This window comes from Histomonas meleagridis, assembly GCF_020186115.1.
Source record: "Histomonas meleagridis strain 2922-C6/04-10x chromosome Unknown contig_14, whole genome shotgun sequence".
NCBI classification, from domain to species: domain Eukaryota; phylum Parabasalia; order Tritrichomonadida; family Dientamoebidae; genus Histomonas; species Histomonas meleagridis.
The window spans coordinates 423,371-449,065 of NW_027150770.1; the positions used below are offsets into that span (position 1 = coordinate 423,371).

The following is a 25,695-nucleotide window of genomic DNA, read 5'->3' on the forward strand; positions in this document are numbered from 1 at the left end:
TCATATGCATCTTTAAATGAAGAATGATTTTGTTCACATAAATGAATAATTTCTTCATTTCCACCTGAAATTGCATATTTACCTGTATTTTCTACTTTAGCACCATTCATAAGTAAATATTTAAAACATTTAACAGATCCAAAAAATGCTGCATAATCAATGAGTGAAACATTATCTTTATTAATAAATGAATATTTTTCATAAAGTGATGGTATAACATATTGATTAAAATCGAAATTTGTATGTGATGATATTTCTTGAAGTTTTTCGATTTCATCATTTCGAATTATTTGTGCAATTTCATTCGGATTATTTCCTTCTTTAACATATTTTTTATGAAGTTCGAAATCATTCTTTAAAATTTTTACATAATAATAATTACTTTGAGTATCAGAATAATATACCGAATTAGGTTTGCTCAAATTTTTAATATATTTTGAATCAAGAATATTTTGTTCATTCATCTTATTCATAATATAAAATGATTCGTAGGGGTGCTTTTTATCAAGAAAACATGAGAACATTTGAAGGATTTTTGATTTGATTTTATTGTTTTCTTCAAATGTTTCAATTCCTTTAAGAAATTCTAAATAGACATCAATATCATTTATTTTCGTAACAAGTCTAATATATGTCATTTGAATGATAACTGTATTAAAAGATAATTATCATCAAATTTATTAATTATAAAATTAGTTGACTGGTCAAGATTTTTTGAGTTTAAATTAAAAATTATTTGTCTGATTGATAAAAATGTTTCCCATTCATTCTGATCTCGATTTTTCATTTTTCTGCTCGAAAAAACTGCTATATCCGAATTGTTTATTAAACGGTATCAACGATTGTTTTAATTCAATCAGAAATTTTTCTGAAGTTTATATTACACTTTTTAAAAATTCGGGTTCTTGTTTTGATCGTTCAGAATTTAAAAAGTAGCGTTATAAAATTTTTTAAAAAGTGATTGGAGTATAAATATTTTTTTCTCCTTTATAATACATGGAAGATCTCAAAAATCCAAAGAAACCAAAAGTCACTGAAGACATTAAAGTGTTAAAAACTCTTGTTAAAATTATTTTTAATTTAAATATGGTTATACAAAATAGTTAAGTTACTTCTTGAACAAGAAGGAATTGATCTTAACGTAAAAAATATTTATTTGCTTTTATTAAAATTTGTTTTATTAATGTTATGTTCAAAAATAATTTTTGGATTTTTTATGAATTATTTAAAACTGCTCTTCTTTTTGTCAATTTCATGTAACATGCAAATAATCCATTATTCAATCTAATATTAGATTACCATATTGATTTTTTCAACGTTTCTTTTACTAAAGTAGTGATATTAATAATAATGATATTATTCAAAAATATACAAAAGAAATTTCAAAAAATGTCTTTATAGACAAGTGTACTTTTCTAATATAAGTTTTTAATGAGTTATTTGTGATTTTTTTGATATACATTTTTCTTTTATGTATGAAATAAAATAAGAAAACTTAAGTTACCGGTATATAGGGAAAGAAATTAATTAATCATTTTTAATATATTTTACATTTAGAATGTTCTTCGCGTCGATGGTGGGCAAGACCTTCTGATAAAGCAACTTGAAGTGCTAATGTAAAGATATCATCTACATGCTCATTATTTTTAGGTGAACATTCTACATAGCCACGTGCCCCTATAATGCTTTTCACTTCTTCTATTTTCTGCTTTGAAATTGTTGAATATTTTTTTTCAGCATTCTCATCATCGAGAAGATCACTGTTCAGTCCAACTAAAATACATAGGTTATTGGGACAAAACCTTTGGAGTTCTGGCACACAAACATCTTGGAGAAATTCTAATGATTCTAGCGAAACAAGTGAAAAACAAAGTATAAAAACATCCGTTTCTTGACACCTTAATTGCTTTATCTTTTCATATTCGTCAGTCCAATGAGATAGTTCTACTTGTATCTTATAAGGCTGGTCATTATAAGTTATTAGTTTAGTACAATCAGTGAAACATGGTAATGTTTCATACGAATACGTTCCAGTAGCATATGTGACTAATAGCTTTTGCACACCAACAGAAGAGTTTCCAATTAAAAGAAATTTAACAATTTGGTCTTTTGATTTCATTAAAATAAACGTTTTTATTGTACGCAAGAACAAAAGAATAAAACAAAATTCAAATGAAATTAATGAATGTGATCCAAATGAATATCAAGCAGAAAATGTTAATCAAATATTAGATAATTTTGTTATGAATGAAGATGACAAATATTGATGACCTTTCATACTTCATCAGCGATTAATTAAAGAAGAAGTTAATCCAACTAAAATACTAAAAATAATTCGAAATGATGAAATCAAAAAACATCAAGAAATCACATCGCAAAACGATTTTAAATACAACTTTATGAAAGATGTTCAATTTAATTGATTAAGCAGTATATTTTCAATTGTTAAATAACGCATATGTTTTAAACGCAGGTAAATATGCAATTTTACCAAAATATTTTCTTTCAATTATAATAAAAATTAACATATTTTCATTTATTTATATTTATTTTTAGAGAAATAAGGGACCAAATTACATCACAACATTAGCTCGCCCAGCGCAGTCTTCGCACCTCTTCAGCACAGGCGTCAGCGGGCAATGCTTCGTCACAATGTCCGTCACTGGTGAACTGAAGCTTAACTTCTTCGTTATTGACACCGGAGTCATCTGCGCGCGCGCCCTCTTGGCCCTGTTCAGCTGCTGTATCACCTCGTCATGCGTTTCGGCCGTGCCGACCATTTCCTCGATGATTTCATTGTGCATCTTATGAGCATCTGCAATTTTGTCAAGGAACGAAATGTACTGCTTACGCATCGAATTGACTTCCTCGGCAAGCTTGGTGAGCTTCTTCTTGGATTCGATGATTTCAACTTCGGTTTCGGATTGGATTCGTTGTTGAACTGATAAATTAGCATTGGCATCACCAAGTTCCTTCTTGGCTTTGGAAATCTTGAATATTAGCTCATTGTAGGTGTGCTCAAACTTGGTGATTTGATTTGAAAGTTCTTTCTTCCGCTTATCTTCAACTGCAATCTCATCAAGAACTGAGGCATGTTGCATTTGGGCTTTACCAATCTCAATAATGATTTGACTTTGCCGCTCTTTAGCCTCAGAAAGTTCTTTCATCACCGTAGAATGTGATTCTTGAAGTGATTTGTATTGTTGTGAGAGCTGTTCTTTTTTGGCTTCCATTTCACAGATTTCTTCATTGATGTGTTTAAGATCACTTTGTTTTTGTACAAATTGTTCTTTGATTTCTTTTAATGATTGAATAGATTCATCAATTTGTGCTTTGTAACCTTGGAGCTCATGTTGATGCTTAGTTGTTTCATCTATAAGAACTTGAAGTTTTGACTTTTCATCTGATATTTGTCGAATAATTTCATTTCGCAAAGTTTCGGTTTCGGTTAAGCTATCGGTAACCGTCATATATGTTTCGTTTGCTTTTTCGATTTTCTCCTCAATTTTTGCAAGGTCCTCATTGGCTTCTTTAATATCACTAAGAATTAAGTTTTTGCACGACAAAGCTTCTTCGGCTTCACGTGTAAGTTCAAATGTTCGTAATTCAGCTGCAATTCGTTTTTCTTCGGCTGATTTACATGCAGCTTCAGCTTGTCCTACATTTATAAGAAGGTCAGATAGTATTTTTTGCTTTTCTTTGATAGATTTTTCAAGATTTAGAATTATATTTTGCTTGGCAGAAATGCTCTCTAATAATTTTTCTTCTGAAGATTTTACTTCTTTGTATTGAAATTTGGCTTTACATAGTTGATGTTGGCTTCTAAGTGAGGATAGCGTGATTTTTTTGCTTGTCATCAATGGTTGTTGCTTAACGTACAGTGCCTACAAATTTCAGGCCACCCTAATAACCGTTTTCATTCTTTTTGAGGAAAATCAAGTTTATACCAATTTCCTTATGTTAATAACTCACAACCTGAAACTATTTTGTTTGTTTTCATTGTTTTACAGTTTTAAATATGATTCTTTTTGATCATAGTTTTTCATCCGGTGAACGTTTGCGGACATATTTGGATTTGACAGGAAATAAAATTTGATTCAAAAGGTAAAAAGTGGCATTCTATGTCCAAACTTCCAACTGAGCCAGCTGCAGACTCAAAGAATTCTGTTTTTATTAACACAGGTGCACCAGTAATTGCTGGTATTCCAATACTTCCGATTCGCGACACTTCTAAGAGACAAACAACGCCTGCATTTGACATTGTTGACGAAGCACTTTATCACTTCCGTACAAACATTTTCATGCGTGATTTTAAGATCAAGAATGACGCTGACCGTCTTCTTATTTACATTACATTCTTTGCAATGAAATGTCTCAAATTCTTCGCAAAGAATCCAAAGGATAAGGCAAAGTGCCAAAAAGAAATTCAATCATGGAGTATGAATGCATTCCCAATTCCAGGTGAAGGTGGATTTATATTGGCATCCCTTGTTACATCGCCAAAGAGCAATGCTGAAAAAGCAGATCTTCTTGCATTCTTCAAGACTGTTCGTAACGAAACGGCTAGTCGTCTTCTTGATATCGTTTTCAAGGATGGAACAGCCGATAAATGGTGGATCTGCTTTGCTCCTCGTAAGTTCATGGACAAGGAAATGGCCAACTAAAATAACTAAAAAAAGGCATTGGTTTTCTGTTATCTTTTTCATTAAAAATCAAATATTGCTAAATTCTATTTACGATGTATTTTGTAGTAATTTTCAAAACTTCTTACAGATTTTTGTTTATAATGATCATTAATATTAAAACATTTGGATTTAATTGATATTAAAAAATCTTTTCATTTAAGATGTCGATATAATAATGAACGTTTATTTTTTATAATGACGTAAAGTATACAAACCTTTGTTTAATTTTTGGGTGGAAATTTTGCCACTTCATTTTTATGGAATTTTCTGATGAGGAAGAAATCATTATTGGGGATGATGAAGACTTTGATATGAAAATTGATTCATCAAATGACATCGGATTTGTCATCCCAGATTTTTCTCAAATAAATTATAATATAAAAATATTCTCTTCCTTTTTCAAAACATACACAATTAAAGCTACAGGCAGTAACATTTACATTGCAATTCCTAGTTCAGTATTACCTCCATCCATACAAATGATCGGAGGATTTCATTTTTCCAAAATACTTTTAGAAATCAATGTTATCATTTCAGGCTATAACTGGCATTCAGGTATTGAAAAACTTGATGTATCTCATCCTTTATATAAACGCAATTATATTGGGAGACCATTAGTTGAAGCAGCCATTCGCAATTTCTTTTCTCCCTCTTATAAGCCCAAGCCCACTTACTCTTCTATTTCCTATGTTTTTTCTGAAATTTCGAATTCAAATAATTTCAACAATCGTTGTAAGCCCATAACTACCCAACTTATTGACCTCAATAATTGTCATCTTCTCTATCTTATCTATGAAATTGTTGAAGCTTTTTTAGATCTTAATAATCATTGTTGCATTTGTAGAAAACGATTACCAAACTCTGGGATTAAACCTTCTATATGTGAATCACGTTTATGTTCTGTTGCATTCCAAGAGATCGGTGTTGGTACATCAGTTGCCCAAGAAATCCGACGTGATCCACTTGCAGCAGATTTTCTTTTTACCATATTTGGGACATCTCTTAAAAGTGGTTATTGTAACCCATCACCACCTCTCAACCTATTTAATGTTGGGAAAAATCTTTTGAGCCAATTACCTTCAATGCGCCAAATCGCATCAAGCTGCTTAACAGACGCCGACATCACCCGACAATTTGGAAAAGATACTTTAGATTTTTTACGATGGCTTTTGTTGTCTAATAAGTCCCATATTATTACATTACCTTCATCATTACAAGTTAAACAACAAAACCATAATATTCCAACAAATTTCCAATTTATGACATTGATCTCAGATCAATTTGCAGAAGATATATTTCAAAAAAAGAAGAAAAAAAATCATGGAAGAAGTCTTTATATGTGGCATGGAAGTGGTGCTGATAGATGGCATTCTATTGTTAGAAATGGGCTTAAAAACATGTCAAAAGTACCTGGCGGTGTAATACATGGCACTGCTTATGGCGAAGGAATATATTTTGCAAAGAATTCTAGTATGTCATTTGATTATTCATCAAAAATGAGTAATAAGTACATCGCAAGTGAGCTCCCAAAGAATTTAACAATGATAGCTTTGTGTGAAGTAGTGCCTAATGCATCTTTAAGTGATCATGGATCATTATATACATTGAAAGATGAATCTGCATGCATTGTAAGGTTTGTAATGGTGACTGAAAGCTCCTTCTCTTTCGATCCAACTCAAAATTCATTTACTGTGCCAACTTTATATGATGTATTAAATTTCCAAGAACAACAAGCAAAACAAAACAACTAAAATAAACGGCTGAAATGTAAAGTTAAGAAATTAAGCGTTTATGTCATCACAAATGTGATAGTTTCAGCATCAGCAACATTAGGTGCAGGTCCTTGAACCATTCGGCGTAAATGCCGCATCATTAAACTCTTGTGATATACGCTTCCACTTTTGTTATATTCCTTAACCATTTTTTAGAGATGTTGATCTTCTTCATGTGACCATGGACAATTCACAAGATTAGGACTTAAGAACGCACGCCATCTTTCACGGCACGAACGTGCATTTCCCAATTTTTATCACTATGAAGGTGAACAAGTCTTCAGATGGGTTAAAGCTTTGTGATGGCAGTAGAATTAGGAACAGCGAACACTGATAAATGCAACTCAAAAGGAAAATGTCACATCATTCAAAAAGAGAAAAAGAATTCGACGCGCGTTTTCTTCAGAAGGGGATGTGATTTCGTGTATAAGATGTGTTAAAATAACAACCTTTTGATGAGTTTACTTGCTCAACTTTTTGTGAAATATCGTTATGGGAAGTGACCATATATCCATTTAAAAAAGAACGTTATAATGCTTAACGGTCGATGTAAAACATACAAACATTTACTTATTTATTTTTTTCATCTTCTTCTTTTTCTTTAGGAGAATCAAATGATATTACTGGATGAATATTACTGTATTCCTGGATAGGTTGCAAAAAATCTTTGTTTTTGGAAAAAACTATTGATTCTAAAGAAGCTAAATTTCGGATTTTTCTTAAACATTCAACTTTCAAATCATAACTAAAATTAATGCTATCAAATACATTCATAGGGGAGAAAAATAAAGGAGGAGATTGTGCAATAATTTCTAATTCACGTCCATTTAATGCTCTTTGAATTTGTCCATTACCAACATCCCTAAACCCAACAAATATGGACGGTAATTGAATTGCTGTTGATGGCCTTGGCAATTTTCTGTTTCTTTCAATTAATAATTTATGGTAAATTAATATTTTAGTTTTATCAATTAGTGCTTGTTCTTTTTGTGCAACCCTATCAACAATATCGCTTTGTTGTTCAGGGAAAATTGAGCTTAAATCAAAAGTCGGAGTTTGAAAAGAAATTTTTTTTTTTATCTTTTTCGACAAAGCCAGCAGCATAAAGTACATTTAAAACATCATATACCCTTCTCCTAAGAGTTCTCTGATCATTTGTAGAATCACTAGAATTTTTACCAATTATTTCAAAGATTTCATCTGCAACTTTATCAAATGTTGTTTGACAGCTCGTTTTTATTATTGAAAAAACTTGACATGCCATGTTTGTTAAAGACATTGGTTTTGTAGAGCGCAGATTCCGACATGAAATTATAATTATTTAAACGGGTGACTTTCGGGGCACCCTGTTGTACAAAAATTTGAAATGAGAATTTAACAAAGTTTGTTCAATTTCAAGACCAAAATAAATGAATTTTCCACAAAATGAATATTTTCCGGGATTTAATTTTGATCAAAATCTATTAGAACAAATACAATTCTATTTGTTAAATTATAATTCAATGGATGGAAACATTCAACAACAATGTTTTCATTTTTTTCAAAATCTCTCAGAATCCAAAGATTTTTGCGTATATTTACTTTATGTTCTTTATAACAAAAATTATCCACCACAAATTCGTTGTATTTCGTGTAATTTAATACGGCATAATTTAAATGCTAATGGTAGATATCCCAATTTTTTTATAGATTCCACAATTAAAATCATATTTGAAATTATGAATACTGAAAGACCTGATTTTGTTCCATCACTTGCTGCTCTTTTAGCCAAGTGCATCACTGTTTTTCAACTTACAAATTTTAATCTTAATGAAATTTTCCAACAAATTCAAGATCCACGGACCCAATTAGAGATTATTAGTGAGATGGAACTAGGAAATCCAGCTTTTGAATCTGAAGCATTTCAATTTTGCTCTGTCATTTTTTCACAACATCCTGATTTATATCCCACAATCTTTCGTATCTTATCTAATTTCCAACATTTAGCCTTATTTCAAGGCCCTCTTTTTACCAATTTCATATATCCATCATTACAAAACCTCAAACAACTTGACGAATTATCAGCGAATTTATTCATATCTCAAATCCTTGACTTAATATCCACATTTTTGCATACCAGTGAGACATATGATTCGACGTTAATTCTTTCGATCTTAAATTTTATCATTGAATTCATCAAATTCGACAACGAAATCATTTCAACCTCTGCAGCGTTTATCTTTGAGAATGACATTAATTTCCAAGGCTCAACTGAAGCTCTTAAATCTGTTGTGGATGCACTTTATAGTCGATTAGCTTCTGATTATGACATTAATATTTATGGTATTTCACAACAATGCATTACATCATTGCAATGTTTATGTAAGAATTATCCCAATGAAGTTGTACCATATTTATATTCACGAATTGAACAAGATCCATCTTTAGCATTTCGTATAATATCATCGATTTCATTATCATTAAATCCAGAACAATTTGTACATTGTTATACCTTTGTGATTAACTCAATGAAAACTTTAAAAGAGCCATTCCAAATCATCGAATCGATAAATTCGTTTTTTAACTTGATCCATAACCAAAACATTATGAATGTCGTTACTGTTATTGATGATATATTTCCATTTATATGTATTAATGACATTGAAATTCGAACACAAATTCGAAAAATACTTTTGAATTGTTTCACCCAATTAAGTTATCAATGTAAGCCAATATATATTGAGTTGATAAAAGGATCAATGCAAATAGCAAATGAATTAGAGATCGAAGAGATCTCTGATTTTATATTTTGGTTTTTATATTTTTGTGAATCATTTAATGAATGTCCAAACTTTATTGAGTTTTATCAATTCCATTATAATAATTTTTTAGTATCTGATAATAAACAAAATGCAATAATGTCATTAAAAGTAATTTCCGCTTGTGCTACAAAAATGGAAACAAATATTAATGATCAATTCATTAATCGAATTGTTTTATTATTTAATGAAGATGAATCATTAATATCTTATTCAATAAATATCATAGATGAAATTTTAAGGAAATCACCAAATAATCAAATGATATCATTGATATTACCAATCATTCCAAAGATTTTAATATCTTCTGATTCTTCATTAAAATTGTCCATTTTGGTGTTCGTTGCTGATTTATCTCAATTAAATGTCGAAGAATTCGCTAAAATTTCAAACCAAATTATCGACGCAATATTAACACCGGACTTGTTAACCTTACAAGAGTTGGGTAACGCTTCGTATTGTATGTATTATGCATTAAGATTCGCAAATAAGGAAATTATCGACTTCCAAAACTTGCAATGTTTCTTTAATAATTTGGTGTTATATTTGAGGAGTTATAGCGGTGAAATAGATGGTGACTTACAAAACATTGGACTATGCATTATCAAAATTATGTCAATGTTCCAAAAGGATTTCCAACAACCAAAAGAATTATATATGGCTTTGGACGTGATCATTAACTCTTTACAAGACAAACAAATACTTTTGGGGGACCCCCAAAATGTAAACTATTTAAAAAATAGACAAATGTAATTTATTAAAAATGTTAAACAACAACTCGAAAACTTTTTAAATGGTTTTCATTGTATAATATTAAAAGCAGAATGTTTAATGTGTAATGCAAATGAATTTATTGCTGGAGAATTAATATCGAAGATTGGAAACATAATACAAAATGTGAATCAGAAAACTTAAAGAAAATGTTCTTCGATGTAATACAAAAGTTATTAAAGTTCGCCATATGTTCCAATCTTACCATAAATATTAATATCTTCTTATGTTTAATATGTGAAATATTTGTTTTAGCTCAATCGAAACGAATATAAATCACATGAAGAAATGAATGAAAAGTTATCATTGGCTATCATTTGTGATAGTTTCGCGATTGAATGATTCAACTTCAATAATGTTTTTGTTAAATAATTTATTATATTATTTTTGTTTTGTTCTTATGAATTATTTTGAAAATTTTTCAACTAATTAGTAAGTGAGCTTAAACAAACACAAACATCTTGGAAAGAATCTGAGTTTATTTGAAATTATTTTGATACTCATCTTGGAAAACATCATCTACATAACTGAAACAATGGTTAACATAGTGCCCTCACTTAGTTTTGGCAGTAAAAATTATTTCGATTGTGGTATAAAAAAATGTTTAAATTTTTTTCCAATTATTGAATGCTTGCTATCAAAGTTAATGCGGAAATCTCATGAGATTTTGTTACCCAAAAAATAAAGAATAATCGATTAAAAATTATATTTCATGAGTTAAAATTTTTTGATTTAAAATATAAATTATTGTATAATTCATGGAATGAAAAAAGAAGAAAAAAAATCTGTTTTTTGGGAGATGAAGCACCTCTATTTGTACACATGTTTCCAGCTTAAATGAATTGCACGCGGTGTATCATTACCACAATGTGTAATCGCATGTCAAACATCAGTTACGTTCCGAATGCAAATTGTATCAACACAAGAATTTCACCTAAAACATAAACTTTTACATACAAATTTCTAATTTTCATTTGTCGTCAGATGACATGTATATTCGGTTGAGCGGAATTTGCACTGGCATTAGTTTCGGCACCTCTTTGCACCCCAAAAATGGATCCTCAGACGCTGGCGAGCGAATTGCCGCAGGAGGCATCGGCGGCAGCGTTTGGCGCGGATGCGAGCGCGACCTATGCAGCGATTGGCTCGCGCTGCTGTACGACGGCATCGGCGGCACAGGCACGTGGTTGCCCACCGACGAAATCGTTGGCTTCTTTGGGAGAGGCGGCAGCGGGTGATGGCACGGAGGAGCTTCATCAGTTGCATCGTGCTCATTGTCATTCGGTAATTGCTTAGTTTCAGTAGTAACTGATTGAAGATTTGCAACGTCTTCAATTGGTGCATCTTGCTCATTGTCATTTGGTAATTGTTTCGGTTCTTCTTTTAGTTCTATTTGATGACTTGCATTATCTTCATTAGGTGCATCTTGCTCATTATCATTTGGTAATTGGTTAGTTTCAGTAGTAACTGATTGAAGATTTGCATTGTCTTCATCAGGTTTGCTTTGCTCATTGTCATTTGGCAATTGCTTCGGTTCTTCAGTAGGTACTGACTGGTGACTTGTATTACTTTCTTCATCAGATTTGTTTTGTTCATTATCATTTTGTACTTGTTTAGTTTCTTCATTAGATTTAATTTGATGATTCGCATTGTCTTCATCAGGTTTGCTTTGCTCATTATCATTTTGTACTTGTTTCGGTTCTTCATTAGGCTCTATTTGATGATTCGCATTATTGTCTTCATCATTTGGAATTTGCTTTGTTTCTTCATTAGATTTAATTTGTTCGTCACCATTTGAGTTTTGTTTTGTTTCTTCCTCATTGTGCACTGCTTGCTGATTATCACCAAGTGCTTCTTCATTCGGTTTAGTTTGCTGTAATTGTTCTTTATCATTTTCAACTGTTTGTTGTGTTTCTTTATTTTGTTGATCATTCATTGATTGAAGTATGGCTTCATTCTCTTTCATTTGCTGTAATTCTAATTGTTGTTGTGGCGTTAATTCTTCATTATGAGGCATTTCAGAAAGTTCAACTTTGGGACTGTTCTCAGATAGAGGCGACAAAGGAGTTAAGCTTTCGAGTTGCTTTTTTTCTTCTTCTTCTTTTTCATTATTTTCTTTCTTTTCTCCATTGATTTCTTGGATATTTGGTGGATGTAAGTCAATAAGTGATACTTTCGAATGATGTCTTCTTTTCTTTCTTTTCGATTCATCAAGACTTTGTTCGCCACCAGATGATGTATTATATTTCATTGATCTTGCATGACTCCTTCTACGTACGTGAGAGTGTTGACGTGACATATTTGGCGCTGGGGCTGCACCCAGGGTGGGCGTGGCGGTTGTGTTAGTTTTTGAATCGCTTTGTGACGAGTGAACTTCACTCTCATATTGTTCGATGATTTTGTTGTCGCCGACGTCTGGAGAGTGCTGAACCATAGCATTAAATGATGAGAAGTGGAATGTTGTTTGTTGGAGTTTGCGGCAATCAGAAATTTTGAGATTATCTGATGGAAGCCCAAGTTGATCAAAAGCAAAAATAACTCCTAAGGTAATCCAATCAATCTTACGTCGGCTATTGTGACCTCCTGGTAATTGCATAATGTATTTGTTCTTGGAATTGTAACTTTCGTATAATAATTTACATTGTTCATATGGTATAAATTGATCTTTTTCAGCATGACCAAAGACAACTGGTGCTTGTGGACCATGGCTAACAGCAACTAATGGTGAGACTTCATCGAAATTGAAATTGGCAACAGATATAACTTTCTTACGAAGATACCATATTGCCATAGAAACAAATACTGCTGGAAACTTCATGGAAGAAGCAATGGCAGTACACATATCATCAACAGAAGTAAATGATGAGTCTGATATTTTTCCAACAACAAGTGGATTTTGTACAAGAAGAGCTGTAGAAGCCCCCATTGATCTTCCCCAGAGAACAAATGGGCCTAAATTAAATGTTTGATGAAGAACATTTAGAAGATAATTTGTATCTTGTTGTTCAAAATAGCCAAGGGAAACATAGTCACCTTCACTACATCCGCATCCTGCGAAGTCGAAACAAAATACAAATACACCATATGGGCAAAAATTAGGAACTAAAAATTGACCTTCAAGTTGAGATGAAGCATTTCCATGGAGATAGACAACACAAGGGCCTCCATTCAATGGAGAAAATTGTGCTGCATGATAAACTGATCCAACTAAATTAATTCCTCTATTATTTGTGAATGAGACTGGATGACGTAGAAAATTAGCGCCTCCTTCAACCGTGAGGCATAGTGATAATTCTTTTATATTATAATTTGTTCTTGGTGGCCGAATCAAAGCGTTGATCGCACGCTGCGCCATTTTGAATTATTTGAATAGGAACCGAAAAACCGCAAAAAATATAAAATAAGTCGTATTCAACCAAAAACTGACAACGTGTTTTACACTTCAATTGGTTATTATTATTTTTGAATCGAATATGATCGTAATGGCGGTTAAATAAACGGCGGTTATTATCATATCTTGTCGACCGTTAAAATACAAATAACTTGAACAAGTTTTATCATATATTACTTGATGATCCTATTTATTTGAAAGAGACTAAACCAGAAGATGAAATAAAGCATTATTATAAGAAAATTATTGATGACCAAAAAGAACTCAAATATTTTGCTGATTTAATTTCTCAATATGAAAATACAAATATTAAATATGATGAATGCCTTCCAAATTCAGATGAGATATTTTTGATTGAATTGGCTAAAAATCCACCTCCAGATTTTTCATATGAGGTTTTTAAAATCCTTTCCTTCTTTACTAATGGACAACAAAACACACAGAAACTTGTTGACTTAGGATTATTTGACATTCTTATAGATCATCTTAATAATAGTCGATTTCAAGAAGCCGCTGAGCCACTTACGTTTACTCTTATTCATCTTATGAAAGAAATTCTTTCCAGAGATCCAACTCTTCTTCGAACTTTTCCGATCAATGTTATTTCCAATTCATCAATTCCGTTTGATTATATCCTTAACATTTATCTTACATGTTCACAATATTGTATTGACACTGAAGTTTCATTTAACATCATCAATTTGATCATGGAACGTAATTTCAATATTGATGATTTTTATCCACGTCTTGCATGGCTATGTTATTATCTTGTTAAAACGAATCCAGAGAATGTCATTTTAATCATTGATCATCCCAAAATTTCTACTTTAGAAGATAATTTATTTTTCAAACTTTCCGAATTTGTCCCATCGAAAAATCCGAAATTTTTAATTCCATTTTTCCAATTTCTTCGAATTTCGATTCCAGAAATCGACAACGCAAGTGATCTTCTTGCATATATTCGCATGAACATTCATCCGTTATTAATTATAGAGATTGTACATGAGTTTGTACAACAAGCGAATGTACAAAAGAATGGAATTTCCGTATTGAGGAATCTTTATAAAAAAGGGATTTTGGACATGACAATCGTAAACACGTTCGAATTTATGGAACATTTATATCACATAATTAACTCGTCTGCTATGGAAGTGAAAAGATTCGGAATTATTTTGTTGGGAGAGATAATCGGAGAGATAAATTATGAAATTGTCGAAAAGTTTTGCGACGAAACGTTTTTGAATTTGTTGTTTGATTATTTGGAAGGGTTTAGTGATTATAAAATAATTGTGCCTGTTGTAAATGGAATAATTAACTCGGCACAATATAACGACGAGTGCTTCTTGAGAATTATCCACAAAATTAATGAAAACGATGTGATAAATGTGCTGGCAAATATAATCGCGTACGAAGGAGATAACAATTTGATCGATTTTCAAAGGCATTTGGCTGAATTAATAGAAGAAAATAAATAAAATCGAAATGTTTTTTTATTTTATATAATATAAATATTAAGTTATTAATTGTGTTACTAAATTGAGCTTCTTTTCTTATTTAATATCTTATTTTATTTAATTATTGAATTGATTTTAATGCAGAAGATACTTATTTTCTTATTTGATATTTCATAATAAAATTTGGAAATTATTTAAAATAACACAATCTATTGCATATAGAATAATCATATTAAAGTAGTTAAATTTCTTTTTGACGAATATGAAATTAATATTATTATTAATAATGTTGGATTTCAGACTAATACATAATTTTTGGTCATTCCATTAATTTCCTTACGAAACTGAATGCACCGAACTAAGTGTTATGTTTCATCATTATCATTATAAATTTTTTAAAAATATCAATTTCTAATTCGAAAAAAAAATTTTTTTTGTTGATTTTTTACTTAATTCGAACTTTTTTGTAATATAACTCATATTCAAAATAGTTCGCAAAATTACGTTTCTGTAATTTATATCTGTAATTTATTAAATTTTGACGATTTTATTATCTTCCACAAAATCCGTTGCAAATGGGTCTTCATCGAGGTCTTCATTTTGGAAGCCTGTCCTGAAGTCGACCATTTTTTCTTCTACTTCATCATTTACCACTTTTTCTTCTACTATTGTCTTTTTATTCCTTATATATAACAATGCGATGATAAGTGCTGCGACTATAACAACAGCAGCGATAACAATACCAACAATAAGTCCAACATTTGTTGAGTTTTCTTTTTCATGTTGATCCACTTGTGTTATTAATTCTGAATAAAAACTATAATATGTTGTGATTAATGACATTGTAGTCATATCAATTTGAAAGTCGGCCAATATAAATGTGTAACCTGAATTGAAATATGTATAAGTGTATGAATTTGTTGCAAATACACTATGCACTCTTGTGTTAGTTTCAGAAATAACATGTACAATCGAATTAGTGACTGTTACATCGGGTGGTAATGATTCAGTAAATGTATTCGATAATGTAAATACATTACTTTGAGTGTATGTGTTCGATCGAGTAAATACATTTGATTTAGGAAATGTGTTCGATCTCGTTAATGTATTCGATTGAGTATAAGTGTTAGATTGTGTATATGTATTCGACTGTGTATATGTATTTGATTGAGTAAATGTATTTGATTGAGTAAATGTATTTGATTGAGTAAATGTATTTGATTGAGAATATGTATTCGATTGACTAAAAGTATTCGATTGAGAATATGTGTTAGATTGACTAAAAGTATTCGATTTTGTAAAGGTATTAGAGAATGTATTTGACTCTGAAAATGTGTTTGATTGACTAAATGAATTAGATTGAGTAAATGTATTCGAAAATGTCTCTGATGCTGTAAATGTGTCTGAGAATGTATTTGATTGTGAAAACGTGTTTGACTGTGAAAATGTGTTTGATTGACTAAAAGTATTTGACTGAGTGAATGTGTTTGATTGAGTAAATGGATTCGATTTAGTGAATGTGTTTGATTGACTAAATGTGTTTGATTGACTAAAAGTATTTGATTGAGTAAAAGTATTCGAGAATGTATTTGACTTTGTAAATGTATTTGATTGAGTAAATGTAAGTGTTGGAAGTGGTTCACATTCCCCAACTGGATACATTGATGCAGGTAAATTACCAAAATAATTTTCTTTATATGATGGAAGTGTTATTACAGAAGTTGCAGAAATTCCAATCGATGAAAATGCATTAGTCCCAACGTCTGGTGAAGAATCACCAGTAAAGTAAATACATTCTAGATTTGAACAAAATCGAAATGCTGAATCACCAATAGTTTTTAAGTTTCTTCCAAATGTTATTGAATGTAAATCAGAACATAAGAAAAATGCAGAAGCTTCAATGGTGGTAACTGAATCAGGAATTATAATATTAGTAAATTTCTTTGATGATTGAAATGCTGAGACTCCAATAGTTTCAACCTTTTGTCCAAATATAATTGTTTCTAATTTAGAACTTGAAACAAATGCATATGAACGAATTGTAATAACTGTATCAGGTATTGTATATGAAGTTGCTTGTCTTCCGACTGGATAAATTATAAGTTCTGTTTTGCCTTTATTATAAAGTACTCCATCGTCATTATTATTAGAGAAATATACATTGTTAGAATTAACATTAATGGACTCAAGTTGATTACAATCATAAAATGGATTAGATGCAATCGATTGAAGTGAACTTGGAATTTCAACTGTTTTTATATTCGAACATGATTGAAACATATATGAACCAATTTCTGTTAAACCTTCTTCGAAAACAATTGTTTGAAGACCTGTACACATATAAAATATATTAGAACCAAATAATGTAATTGACCCAGGAATTGTAATTGAGCTTATTGATGTACAGTATTCAAATGCATGATCATTAATGGTATTAACATTATTTCCAATTGTAACTGTTGTTAAATATGAACAATAACGAAATGCATATTCTGCAATAGAATTTACAGTGGTTGGAAGTGTAAATGTTTGACTTTGTATTCCAATCGGATAACAAATAAGTTGTGTTAAATCTTTGTTATATAATATGCCATTATCATCATTAGCATAATTTTGATTTGATGTTACGACAGAAATGGAGACAAGATTAGTACATGATGAAAATACATTTGATCCAATTGTGGTAACTCCACTTGGTATAAGAATGGATTTTAATGACGTACATGATGAAAATGAATAACTATCAATAGTTAAAACACTAGTTCCAAGTGAAACTGTTTGTAGTTGACTACATGCTTCAAATGCATATGTCTCGATTGTCTCAACTTGTCCTCCAATTTCAACACGAGTTAATAAAGGCCACTGTGAAAAAGTACGTGATGGAATTGTGACAATTTCACCTTCAATGATTAGGGTTTTCGTTATATTTTTATACTGATTTGTAAATTCAGTAGTCATAGATATATAAAGACTATCTTCATTGATTAGTGTTTGTAATGAACAAGAGCAAAACAAAAAGAAAGGGAGATTATATAAATCATATTTCTCTTGGAATTTTTTAGAAAAAATTTTATTAATATACAAAAAAGTGAAGATCATAATCAAAGAAATAGTAAACAAAATATTCAAATTATCTTTAAATAGACCAGAAGCATTGTAACCAAATAAACGATATGTAACAGAATTAATATTTAAATATTTACTTTTTAATATCGTTGATGTTGTATAGCTTTGGATTGAAGATCTACGAATTGTATTTACATGGTTATATTTAAAATTATGTAAATGTGTTGATAAAGTCTGTATGATAGGTAAATCAATTTTCTCGATCAAAATATTGCCATCGATTTTTTGTTCAACTAATGAATTACTCTCTTTAGCAAGATGTTCTTGACAAATATTTGCAAATAAAATTATAATAGTTGCAGCAATCATCGGAATACCAGATTTGTGCAACATTTATATACTTGTAAACCATATAAAAGCTTTCGCCATTACTTTTCTATAACAGTTCAATTGAACAGTTGGAGAATTCAGAGCAATGGTCACTAATTGATCTAAATTCAACTGTAAAATAATTCATTGACAGAGTGGGTCAATCCATTGAAAAATGTTGCTTGGTTTACTTCACTTTTGAACATTTAACCTCCCTAACCGTCGTTATAAAATGAATGATCATCGTAATTTCCGAAAATTTACACAAAAAATTGTGTTGATTAATTTTACGAAAAGTCAATTAACCGAGTGTTTTCAATGCTATGGCTGCAAAAGAAATTTTCCGGTGACCAATTATTAGCAAAAAGAAGTGTGTTGCTTCCTTCTTTGAATGTTCTTTAAACATCTTATTCTCTTGATATGACTTTTTTTTGCAGGTATCATTCAAAATAAACAGTGAGAAAGAAAAAATTATTCATCAAAATTAACCATTTTATGTTTGCATATTGAAACTTCAGCAAAATATTTTAATGTTTGTGGGTTTTTTGCTTAAGGTCACATGAAATACAATGAGATATACATGGAAAATCCAATAACAATTTTCATTACTCACACAGTAAAAATGATAACCACAAAATTAAAAAGTATTTCATTAACTAATGAGTTAGTTCAAAGATGAGACTAAATCTTTCTATCGTTGATTTTACACATAAAACTGTAAAACTTTGTGCTTGTGAAAATGAAAGATCGGAATTTGATCATAAAACCGTTTTCGTACGTTAATTTTCAAAAATGAGTGATTCCGAAGATCTTGACCAAATTGATCTCACTCGTGATATTACTTCGGACTCTAATACAAACAATTTAACTAATAATGAAAGTAAGGTTGCAAAAATGCCTGATACAGAAATATTAAAGTTAAATAATCAAATTGATGAAGTTGAAGAAAAGATTTCAAAGCTAAACCAAGAAATTAAATCCAAAACTTCTTTATTTGAGTCAGAAATTCAACGCCTGGAAGGAGAAGTTTCAAAAAAGAAAGTTGATATTGACACACAATTATCCAAACTTCGTCAAGATCAAATGGAAGAAATCTCCAAGTTAAAACAACAACAAGAACAAGAAATACAATCACTAAAAAAAGATTATGAAAAATCCCAAAAGCAACGATCTCTCTTTACAACTCGTCATAATGAAGCACTTAAAGCACAAAAAGAGTCCCAAATTGCAGATTTAAAGCATCAGCTCGAAATGAAAAAGATTTCCATAAATGAAAATGCGATAAATGCTGTTACTACAGTCCAACAGAACAAGATCGAGCTTCAACAACGTGAGGCCGAACTTCAAGCAAAAATTGAAATTCTTGACAATGAGATCACAGAAATACATTCATCACGAAATCAAGATCTTCAAAACACACGGATTCAGATTGATGAAACAAGCCTTGCCTTTGAATCTCGACGTCGTGATCTTCAATCCAAGATTGAGAAATATCGTGAAGAGCTCCAAAAACGTAAGCAGCAATATAATGAACAAATTATTTCGATGGAACAACGTAAACAAAAAGAAAAAGAGAAACACTCCAACGAAATTAAAGCTGCAAATGAACGACTTCAACGAGTACAACAATTGTCTGCTAAAATGGAGAAAAGAAATCAAAGTCAATTGCAAGTTACAAAACAAGACATAGAGAAACTAAAGGAATGTATCGAAAGAGCGAAACAAAGAGAAGAAGAGCAAATGGAAGAAGTTCGAACACAGATGGATAAGTTACAAGATGCAATACAAGATAACATTGCATTGGAACAAGAAATAGACGACATAAAGAAGGAAATAGAACATATCAAAAAAGAAAATGAAGATATGAGAAAAGAGAGACAAAAACTGGACTCTGTTTTATATAATTCGCGTATGTCAAAAACTAAAGCTTCGTTTCAATAAATATTAATATTGTTATAATTTTTTTTATTAATTTTGTTTTAGTAAAACATTCGATGAGTTTTCCGATAAAAAAAAAAGTGTATTCAAATTTGAAAACTTTACATATTATCGGTTAAAAATAGATGAGGCTTCCAAAGGCGCTTCGAAAAAATTCTCGCCTCATCTTGAAGACAGCAAAAGTTTTTCTTGATATTGCAATTATTATTGCAATAATTATTAACATATATATATATTTTGCAAATCCATATAAAAAAATTAATATCATAAAAAATTATAAACAAGTGGAAAATCGTTTACCTCCAGAACCTACACCTTTTACATATACAGACGAAGAACTTAATGAAGCCATTAAACAATTACGTCTTCCAACTTGGTCACGCAGTTATACTCCATGTACTTCACCAAAGAGCGAAGTCACATGTTCTCAAATAGTTTATGCATGGCAAACAATCAAACAATATATTGATTACATAGATAAAATTCCACTCGAAGAACGAGAATATATTCGAACCAACCATGTTTCTAATGGTGTTGGTAATCGTATTGGTATGGACGTAGCCATGCTACTTCTAGCTATGATGACAAATCGATCTGTAGTTGTCGAAGGAGTTTTTATTGAAGCTGGTATAACCACAAATAAAAGTGGTAATGCATATGGTTATCATCATCCAGTTTATAATATGAATTCTACGTTTTCTAAGATTCTTTCAAATCGAGCTGTAGCCGAACTTTATACTTTTTATCATTGGTATCATAACAATTATTATTCGTATCGTGGGAAAACACTTTATCTCCAAACATTAGTATTTTCTCCGATGATTTATGTTCAACATCAACTTGCCACTTTTGCCATAAAGCATTTTGGCATGCATGCAGTTTATTTTTTAAGTAATTTTCTTATAAAAATCCCAGAAGACAAACTTAACTATGTAAAAAAATTATTCAAGGATGTTCCTAAGAATGTACGAATCTTTGGTATTCATATTCGGTTTCATCAGCCAGGACATTTTTTTACATATGGCGTTGAACAAAACATGAAAGCTATGGTTCCATTTCTCAATGATAAACTTCGTAATAAGCCAACTGTCTTTGCATTTTCATCAGACAGTAAAGAAATGGAAAAAGAATATTTAAAAGTATATAAAGAAAAAACAATTTTAACAAACTCGATAAAAATTCCTGATTTTGATCATAACTCAGCGCTTGTGGATATTTTGTTTTTAATGTATACGAATCAATGCTTGTTAACATTTAGATCGACTTTTTCATATACAATAATGTCGAGAATGTGCAAAAGAGGTTATTATATAGAAAAGGAATCGTCCGAAATATTTCAAGCGTCAAATTCTCAAGCGGGAGCAATATCGATGCAATATCATACATGGGATTTTCATGATTGGCAAACTAATCGAAGATTTTATATGTTGGATAAGAATGAAGAATGTTTCAGATATTTCTTTAATTATCTTGTTTTGTAATAAAGTTTGTTTTTAACTCTTTTTAATTATTATATATGATTAAAACTCTATTCATTTTGTTATACATAAGAAAAAAGGTATTTGAAATTTTAGCATTTTTAAAAATTAAATGAATCAGCAAAAACTGGGAATTTCTTAAAGAAAATGAAATTTCATAAAAAATATAAATTGTTTGATTGAATCACCAAATATTGAGCTTGTTAAATATATATTAGAATATTATATCAAAAAGAAATTGATATTAATGATAAAGATATATATTTCTTTTACTTATTTTAATAATCTCATATTTCAAAATAATGTTTGGAATTTATTTAATACAGTGTTTATAATTGCATCTAAATGGTTACAAGTAAATCGCAAAATTACTTCTTAAACAAGAAGGAATTGATATCAATGCTGAATTAAGCATTAAGTAGTTAGAATCTAAAAACAGAATATCCAAATTCATTAAATAACCATTAAAATGAAGAAGCTTGAAATGTTATATGAATTTTTTTGTATCGCATTGTCACTTTTAATAAAAGTTGTCAAATTTGACGATCATTTGTTATTTGAAAATAAAAATTTTGAGCGTATTTTAAACGTTCTCCGAGTTTGATGCGGTTGAAAGAAACTGTTTATTCAGCAAATGTCATCCTCACCTTCGAGCAGCTTCTTGACTTCTGTGAAGGTTGTGACCATCCAATTATCGAGTTTCTTAAATTGATCATATTCCGCTAGAGCATTTTGGAATGCTTCAACATCTCTCTCATCAATAGCTTTAAGAGTAGCTTGAAGCATAGCACACTCACGTGTTCTCTCCCATCCAGGGTTAAGGTTAACAAAGTCTCTTAACATTTTTTCTGCACCAACTGCATCATCTCCAGCCATCTGACATGCAATTGCCTTTGTGAAGTACTCACCTGCGGCGAGCTGAGTAAGTCTGTCACCCATTCTGCGTTCTGCAACATCTTTGTACGAATTGGCAGCTTTGAGCCAATCTTTCTTCATGGATTGAAGATCAGCAATCATGGCAAGTTGAGTAGCTGCTTGAATTGGCTGGTTCTCGTCATCGTAAAGCTGAGCAGCATCTGTTAATGTGTCTATAGCACTATCAAGATCACCGTTATCTTGGAATAATTTTGCAGCGTCAACAAGAAGACGTGCAGCATTTGTTGCTTTTGAGTTCTCGCGATAAATTTGTGATGCGAAACGGAATGCTTCAATTGCTTTTGAAGTCGTTTCTGGATTCTTTGCAAACATTTTACCGGATTCTGCAGCTGCTGAGGCGGCTTCATTAAGAGAATTCAATGCTTGGAAGCAATCAGCAGCTCGTGTATAAGCATCACCAGCACGCTCGAAATTACGAACAGATTTATAAGCGTTTCCTGCTTTCATAAACAAATCACCTGCTTCTGAGTACTTGCCTGATTTATCAAAAACTCGGAATTTCTTAAGTGCCTTTTCTGCATTGGCATAGAAATCGTCCCCACGATTAGACATTTAAAAAATGAATAACCGTTGCCGATGCAAGCTTTCAAATTAAAAGGCAAGTTTTTGCAAAGTGAACTTTTTAATTGCTTTACTTTTGCTGTTTCATTTGGCCAAATATTAGTCATTTTTTGTGATACATTTACCCCAATAATATATATATATAAATAAACTTATAGAATGAATAAATATATGGGATAGTTAGTAATAAAAATAGAAAGAACAAATTTTTATTACAAAAATTTCCTCAGAGTTAGAGAAAAAAGAATTTGAAAAAAGAAATTCGATTTGACAATAAGGGCAGCTCACATGCAACAAATTATAAACGGATTTTGTTTGTGGTGAACTACAAAATTAGTTGAATTTATTGAATAATTTTATTTTCGTTTTTTGCTTGGTGTTTCTGGCATTCAATTATTTACAATGACAAAAAGCCCCAAAACCCGAATGTTGCAACAACTTTCCTTTTCTTCAAATAATTTTTCAGTTATAATGAAAAATAATTTTAGTATTTTCATCAATTTCTTTTTGTTTAACCATTTTTATGTAAAAAGCTTTTTTCGAACTTTACATAAAAATCACACTAAAAAACATATCATAATGACATATAAATATTTATATAAATCTAAATTCATACTAAAAGGATTAAAGCAGCTGTTGTTATTTGGTACTTCAATTAACATAACCGCCAAATCAATTTGAGCATCAAATGTCACTTTTCTAACATCAATAGTCCCACATACAAAGTATTCCGTCGCCGCCGCACGTCAAAAAAGAGTTTCTTCTCGGGTGATGTTCGATTTGGAACACAGTATTTTTATGTGCATGTATTGTACAGAGTAATTCGCCTGTTTCTTGTTTCCATAATTTAATGCTTTCATCTTTCGACCCTGAAAATAAATATTCATCATTAGGACTAAAACAACAAGAAACAACAAAACTTGTATGACCAATCAAGTTTTGCTTACATACAACTAAATCTTGAATATCCCATATTTTAAGTGTATTATCTTTAGAAGCCGTTGCAATCATTTTGTTATTGTTGGAAAGAGAAGAACGTAATAATGAGTCCTGATATTCGATAATTGTATTCATCGGAACAGTAAATGAAGAATTACATAAACCTACAGCACCTGAAAGAAAAGAAATGAAAAGATATTGGTCATCGTTACTTAGTGCTAATGATACAATTGACTGTCGTTCTTCATTCATATTGTATTCAATACGTTTGACAAGTGTAAAATCTGGAAAGCTCCATACACAAATAACGCCATCGTAGCCTCCAGTAAGCATATATTTGGAATCTGATGTAAATAAAATTGATGAAACAACATCATAATGACCTTCAAGACTTCCTACAAATGTATTTTCTTCGAGAGAGTACACTAGAATACGATAGCAGCTTCCATTAAGTGCAATATATTTGTTATCTGGGGAAAATTTTAATACTCGAGTATGCATTTCTATTTGTTTGACGTAATGTGGTAGCGCATAATTTAAAATGAGAGAACAATCATTTGAATCTAGAATGAAAAGAGTTCGCCCGTTCGAAAATGAGAATAAATCTCCGGTGGAATTGAAAGCAATTGCACAAACTAAGGTATTGGAGTTTAGAGCATATCTCAGCTTGATGCTGTCATTGTCGAAAAAGGCATTATTGCTTTCAATTGACCAATCTATTGAAGTAAGATGGAGTGCATAGGTTGGTTCTTTAAAGAAATTTGAAAATAAACTCTTCTGCGGATTTTCGAAGTCAAAAGCTTCGGGCGTATCAAGTTGGCGTTTGAGAATTTGATATGCATAATTTATTTGATCTGTTTGGAGATCCCTTCCCCCATTGTTTGTTCGGTTTGGGTTGTCTTGCCTGTTTGGGTCTTGTTCCTGTTCGCCGTTTACGCCAAAATTCGGGTCGTAACCATTGGGGTTGAAGCCACTCATTCTGAAATAACCGTCCAATTTGTATGCGTTACATGTTGTCGTTAGAAAAATTTAATAAAAAGAAAAAAACTTCTTTTGTATGAAAAAACGAAATGACCATTTAGGTCGCGTGAAATTATACTGAGAATGTTTTACCACAGATATCTTATGAATTTACAATATCACCAAAGACAAGACACAAGGAAAAAACTTAAAAAAATTTTATCAATATATCATTTAATAGATGAGAAAATTTTTAGATAGTTTCTAATTTGAGAGTGCCTTAGAGAAGACATTTTACTCCTTAATGTTTATAATTCACAAAATGTTAGGATTTTTGAGAAATTAGAATTTTTAAAATCGGTCACATAAATTGGTTGAAAAGCAGTGATTTTGATCGTTTTTAATAGAATCGTGTTCAAAAAGTGGAATAAAATCGAATATTTTCGAACAAACCAAGAAGTTTTTGTTTGACATGTAAACAATACAATTCTAACCGTTGGAAATACGTTCGTCCATGAGCAAAACAAATTTCCCTACAGATGAGGGAAATCACTACCAACGTGGGTTGGCTCTAATG

At 30.8% G+C, this 25,695-nt stretch overlaps 8 protein-coding genes across 8 annotated transcripts; 3 read left to right on the forward strand and 5 right to left on the reverse strand.

Annotated features, from left to right (window-relative positions):
- Window positions 1-2,573: 2,573 nt before the first annotated feature.
- On the reverse strand, window positions 2,574-3,857 carry GO595_001455 (uncharacterized protein; the record flags this gene model as incomplete). Its single annotated transcript, XM_067914255.1, has 1 exon — window positions 2,574-3,857. One exon carries the CDS (start codon window positions 3,855-3,857, stop codon window positions 2,574-2,576), a length of 1,284 nt encoding a protein of 427 aa, XP_067778447.1.
- Window positions 3,858-4,121: 264 nt separating this feature from the next.
- GO595_001456 (actin-related protein 2/3 complex subunit 3-like) lies at window positions 4,122-4,664 on the forward strand (the record flags this gene model as incomplete). Its single annotated transcript, XM_067914256.1, has 1 exon — window positions 4,122-4,664. The coding sequence occupies one exon, from the start codon at window positions 4,122-4,124 to the stop codon at window positions 4,662-4,664; it is 543 nt and encodes a 180-aa protein (XP_067778448.1).
- Window positions 4,665-4,942: 278 nt separating this feature from the next.
- On the forward strand, window positions 4,943-6,436 carry GO595_001457 (UBA/TS-N domain containing protein; the record flags this gene model as incomplete). The annotated part of the gene is made up of 1 exon (XM_067914257.1): window positions 4,943-6,436. One exon carries the CDS (start codon window positions 4,943-4,945, stop codon window positions 6,434-6,436), a length of 1,494 nt encoding a protein of 497 aa, XP_067778449.1.
- Window positions 6,437-10,996: 4,560 nt separating this feature from the next.
- Window positions 10,997-13,381, reverse strand: GO595_001458 (Clan SC, family S9, unassigned serine peptidase; the record flags this gene model as incomplete). Its single annotated transcript, XM_067914259.1, has 1 exon — window positions 10,997-13,381. The coding sequence occupies one exon, from the start codon at window positions 13,379-13,381 to the stop codon at window positions 10,997-10,999; it is 2,385 nt and encodes a 794-aa protein (XP_067778450.1).
- A 2,021-nt stretch (window positions 13,382-15,402) lies between these two features.
- On the reverse strand, window positions 15,403-17,829 carry GO595_001459 (leucine-rich repeat domain-containing protein; the record flags this gene model as incomplete). The annotated part of the gene is made up of 1 exon (XM_067914260.1): window positions 15,403-17,829. One exon carries the CDS (start codon window positions 17,827-17,829, stop codon window positions 15,403-15,405), a length of 2,427 nt encoding a protein of 808 aa, XP_067778451.1.
- A 1,269-nt stretch (window positions 17,830-19,098) lies between these two features.
- GO595_001460 (kinetoplast-associated protein) lies at window positions 19,099-20,247 on the forward strand (the record flags this gene model as incomplete). Its single annotated transcript, XM_067914261.1, has 1 exon — window positions 19,099-20,247. The coding sequence occupies one exon, from the start codon at window positions 19,099-19,101 to the stop codon at window positions 20,245-20,247; it is 1,149 nt and encodes a 382-aa protein (XP_067778452.1).
- A 2,102-nt stretch (window positions 20,248-22,349) lies between these two features.
- On the reverse strand, window positions 22,350-23,210 carry GO595_001461 (alpha-soluble NSF attachment protein 2; the record flags this gene model as incomplete). Its single annotated transcript, XM_067914262.1, has 1 exon — window positions 22,350-23,210. The coding sequence occupies one exon, from the start codon at window positions 23,208-23,210 to the stop codon at window positions 22,350-22,352; it is 861 nt and encodes a 286-aa protein (XP_067778453.1).
- A 714-nt stretch (window positions 23,211-23,924) lies between these two features.
- On the reverse strand, window positions 23,925-25,136 carry GO595_001462 (Transcriptional repressor tup12-related protein; the record flags this gene model as incomplete). Its single annotated transcript, XM_067914263.1, has 1 exon — window positions 23,925-25,136. One exon carries the CDS (start codon window positions 25,134-25,136, stop codon window positions 23,925-23,927), a length of 1,212 nt encoding a protein of 403 aa, XP_067778454.1.
- Window positions 25,137-25,695: the final 559 nt, after the last annotated feature.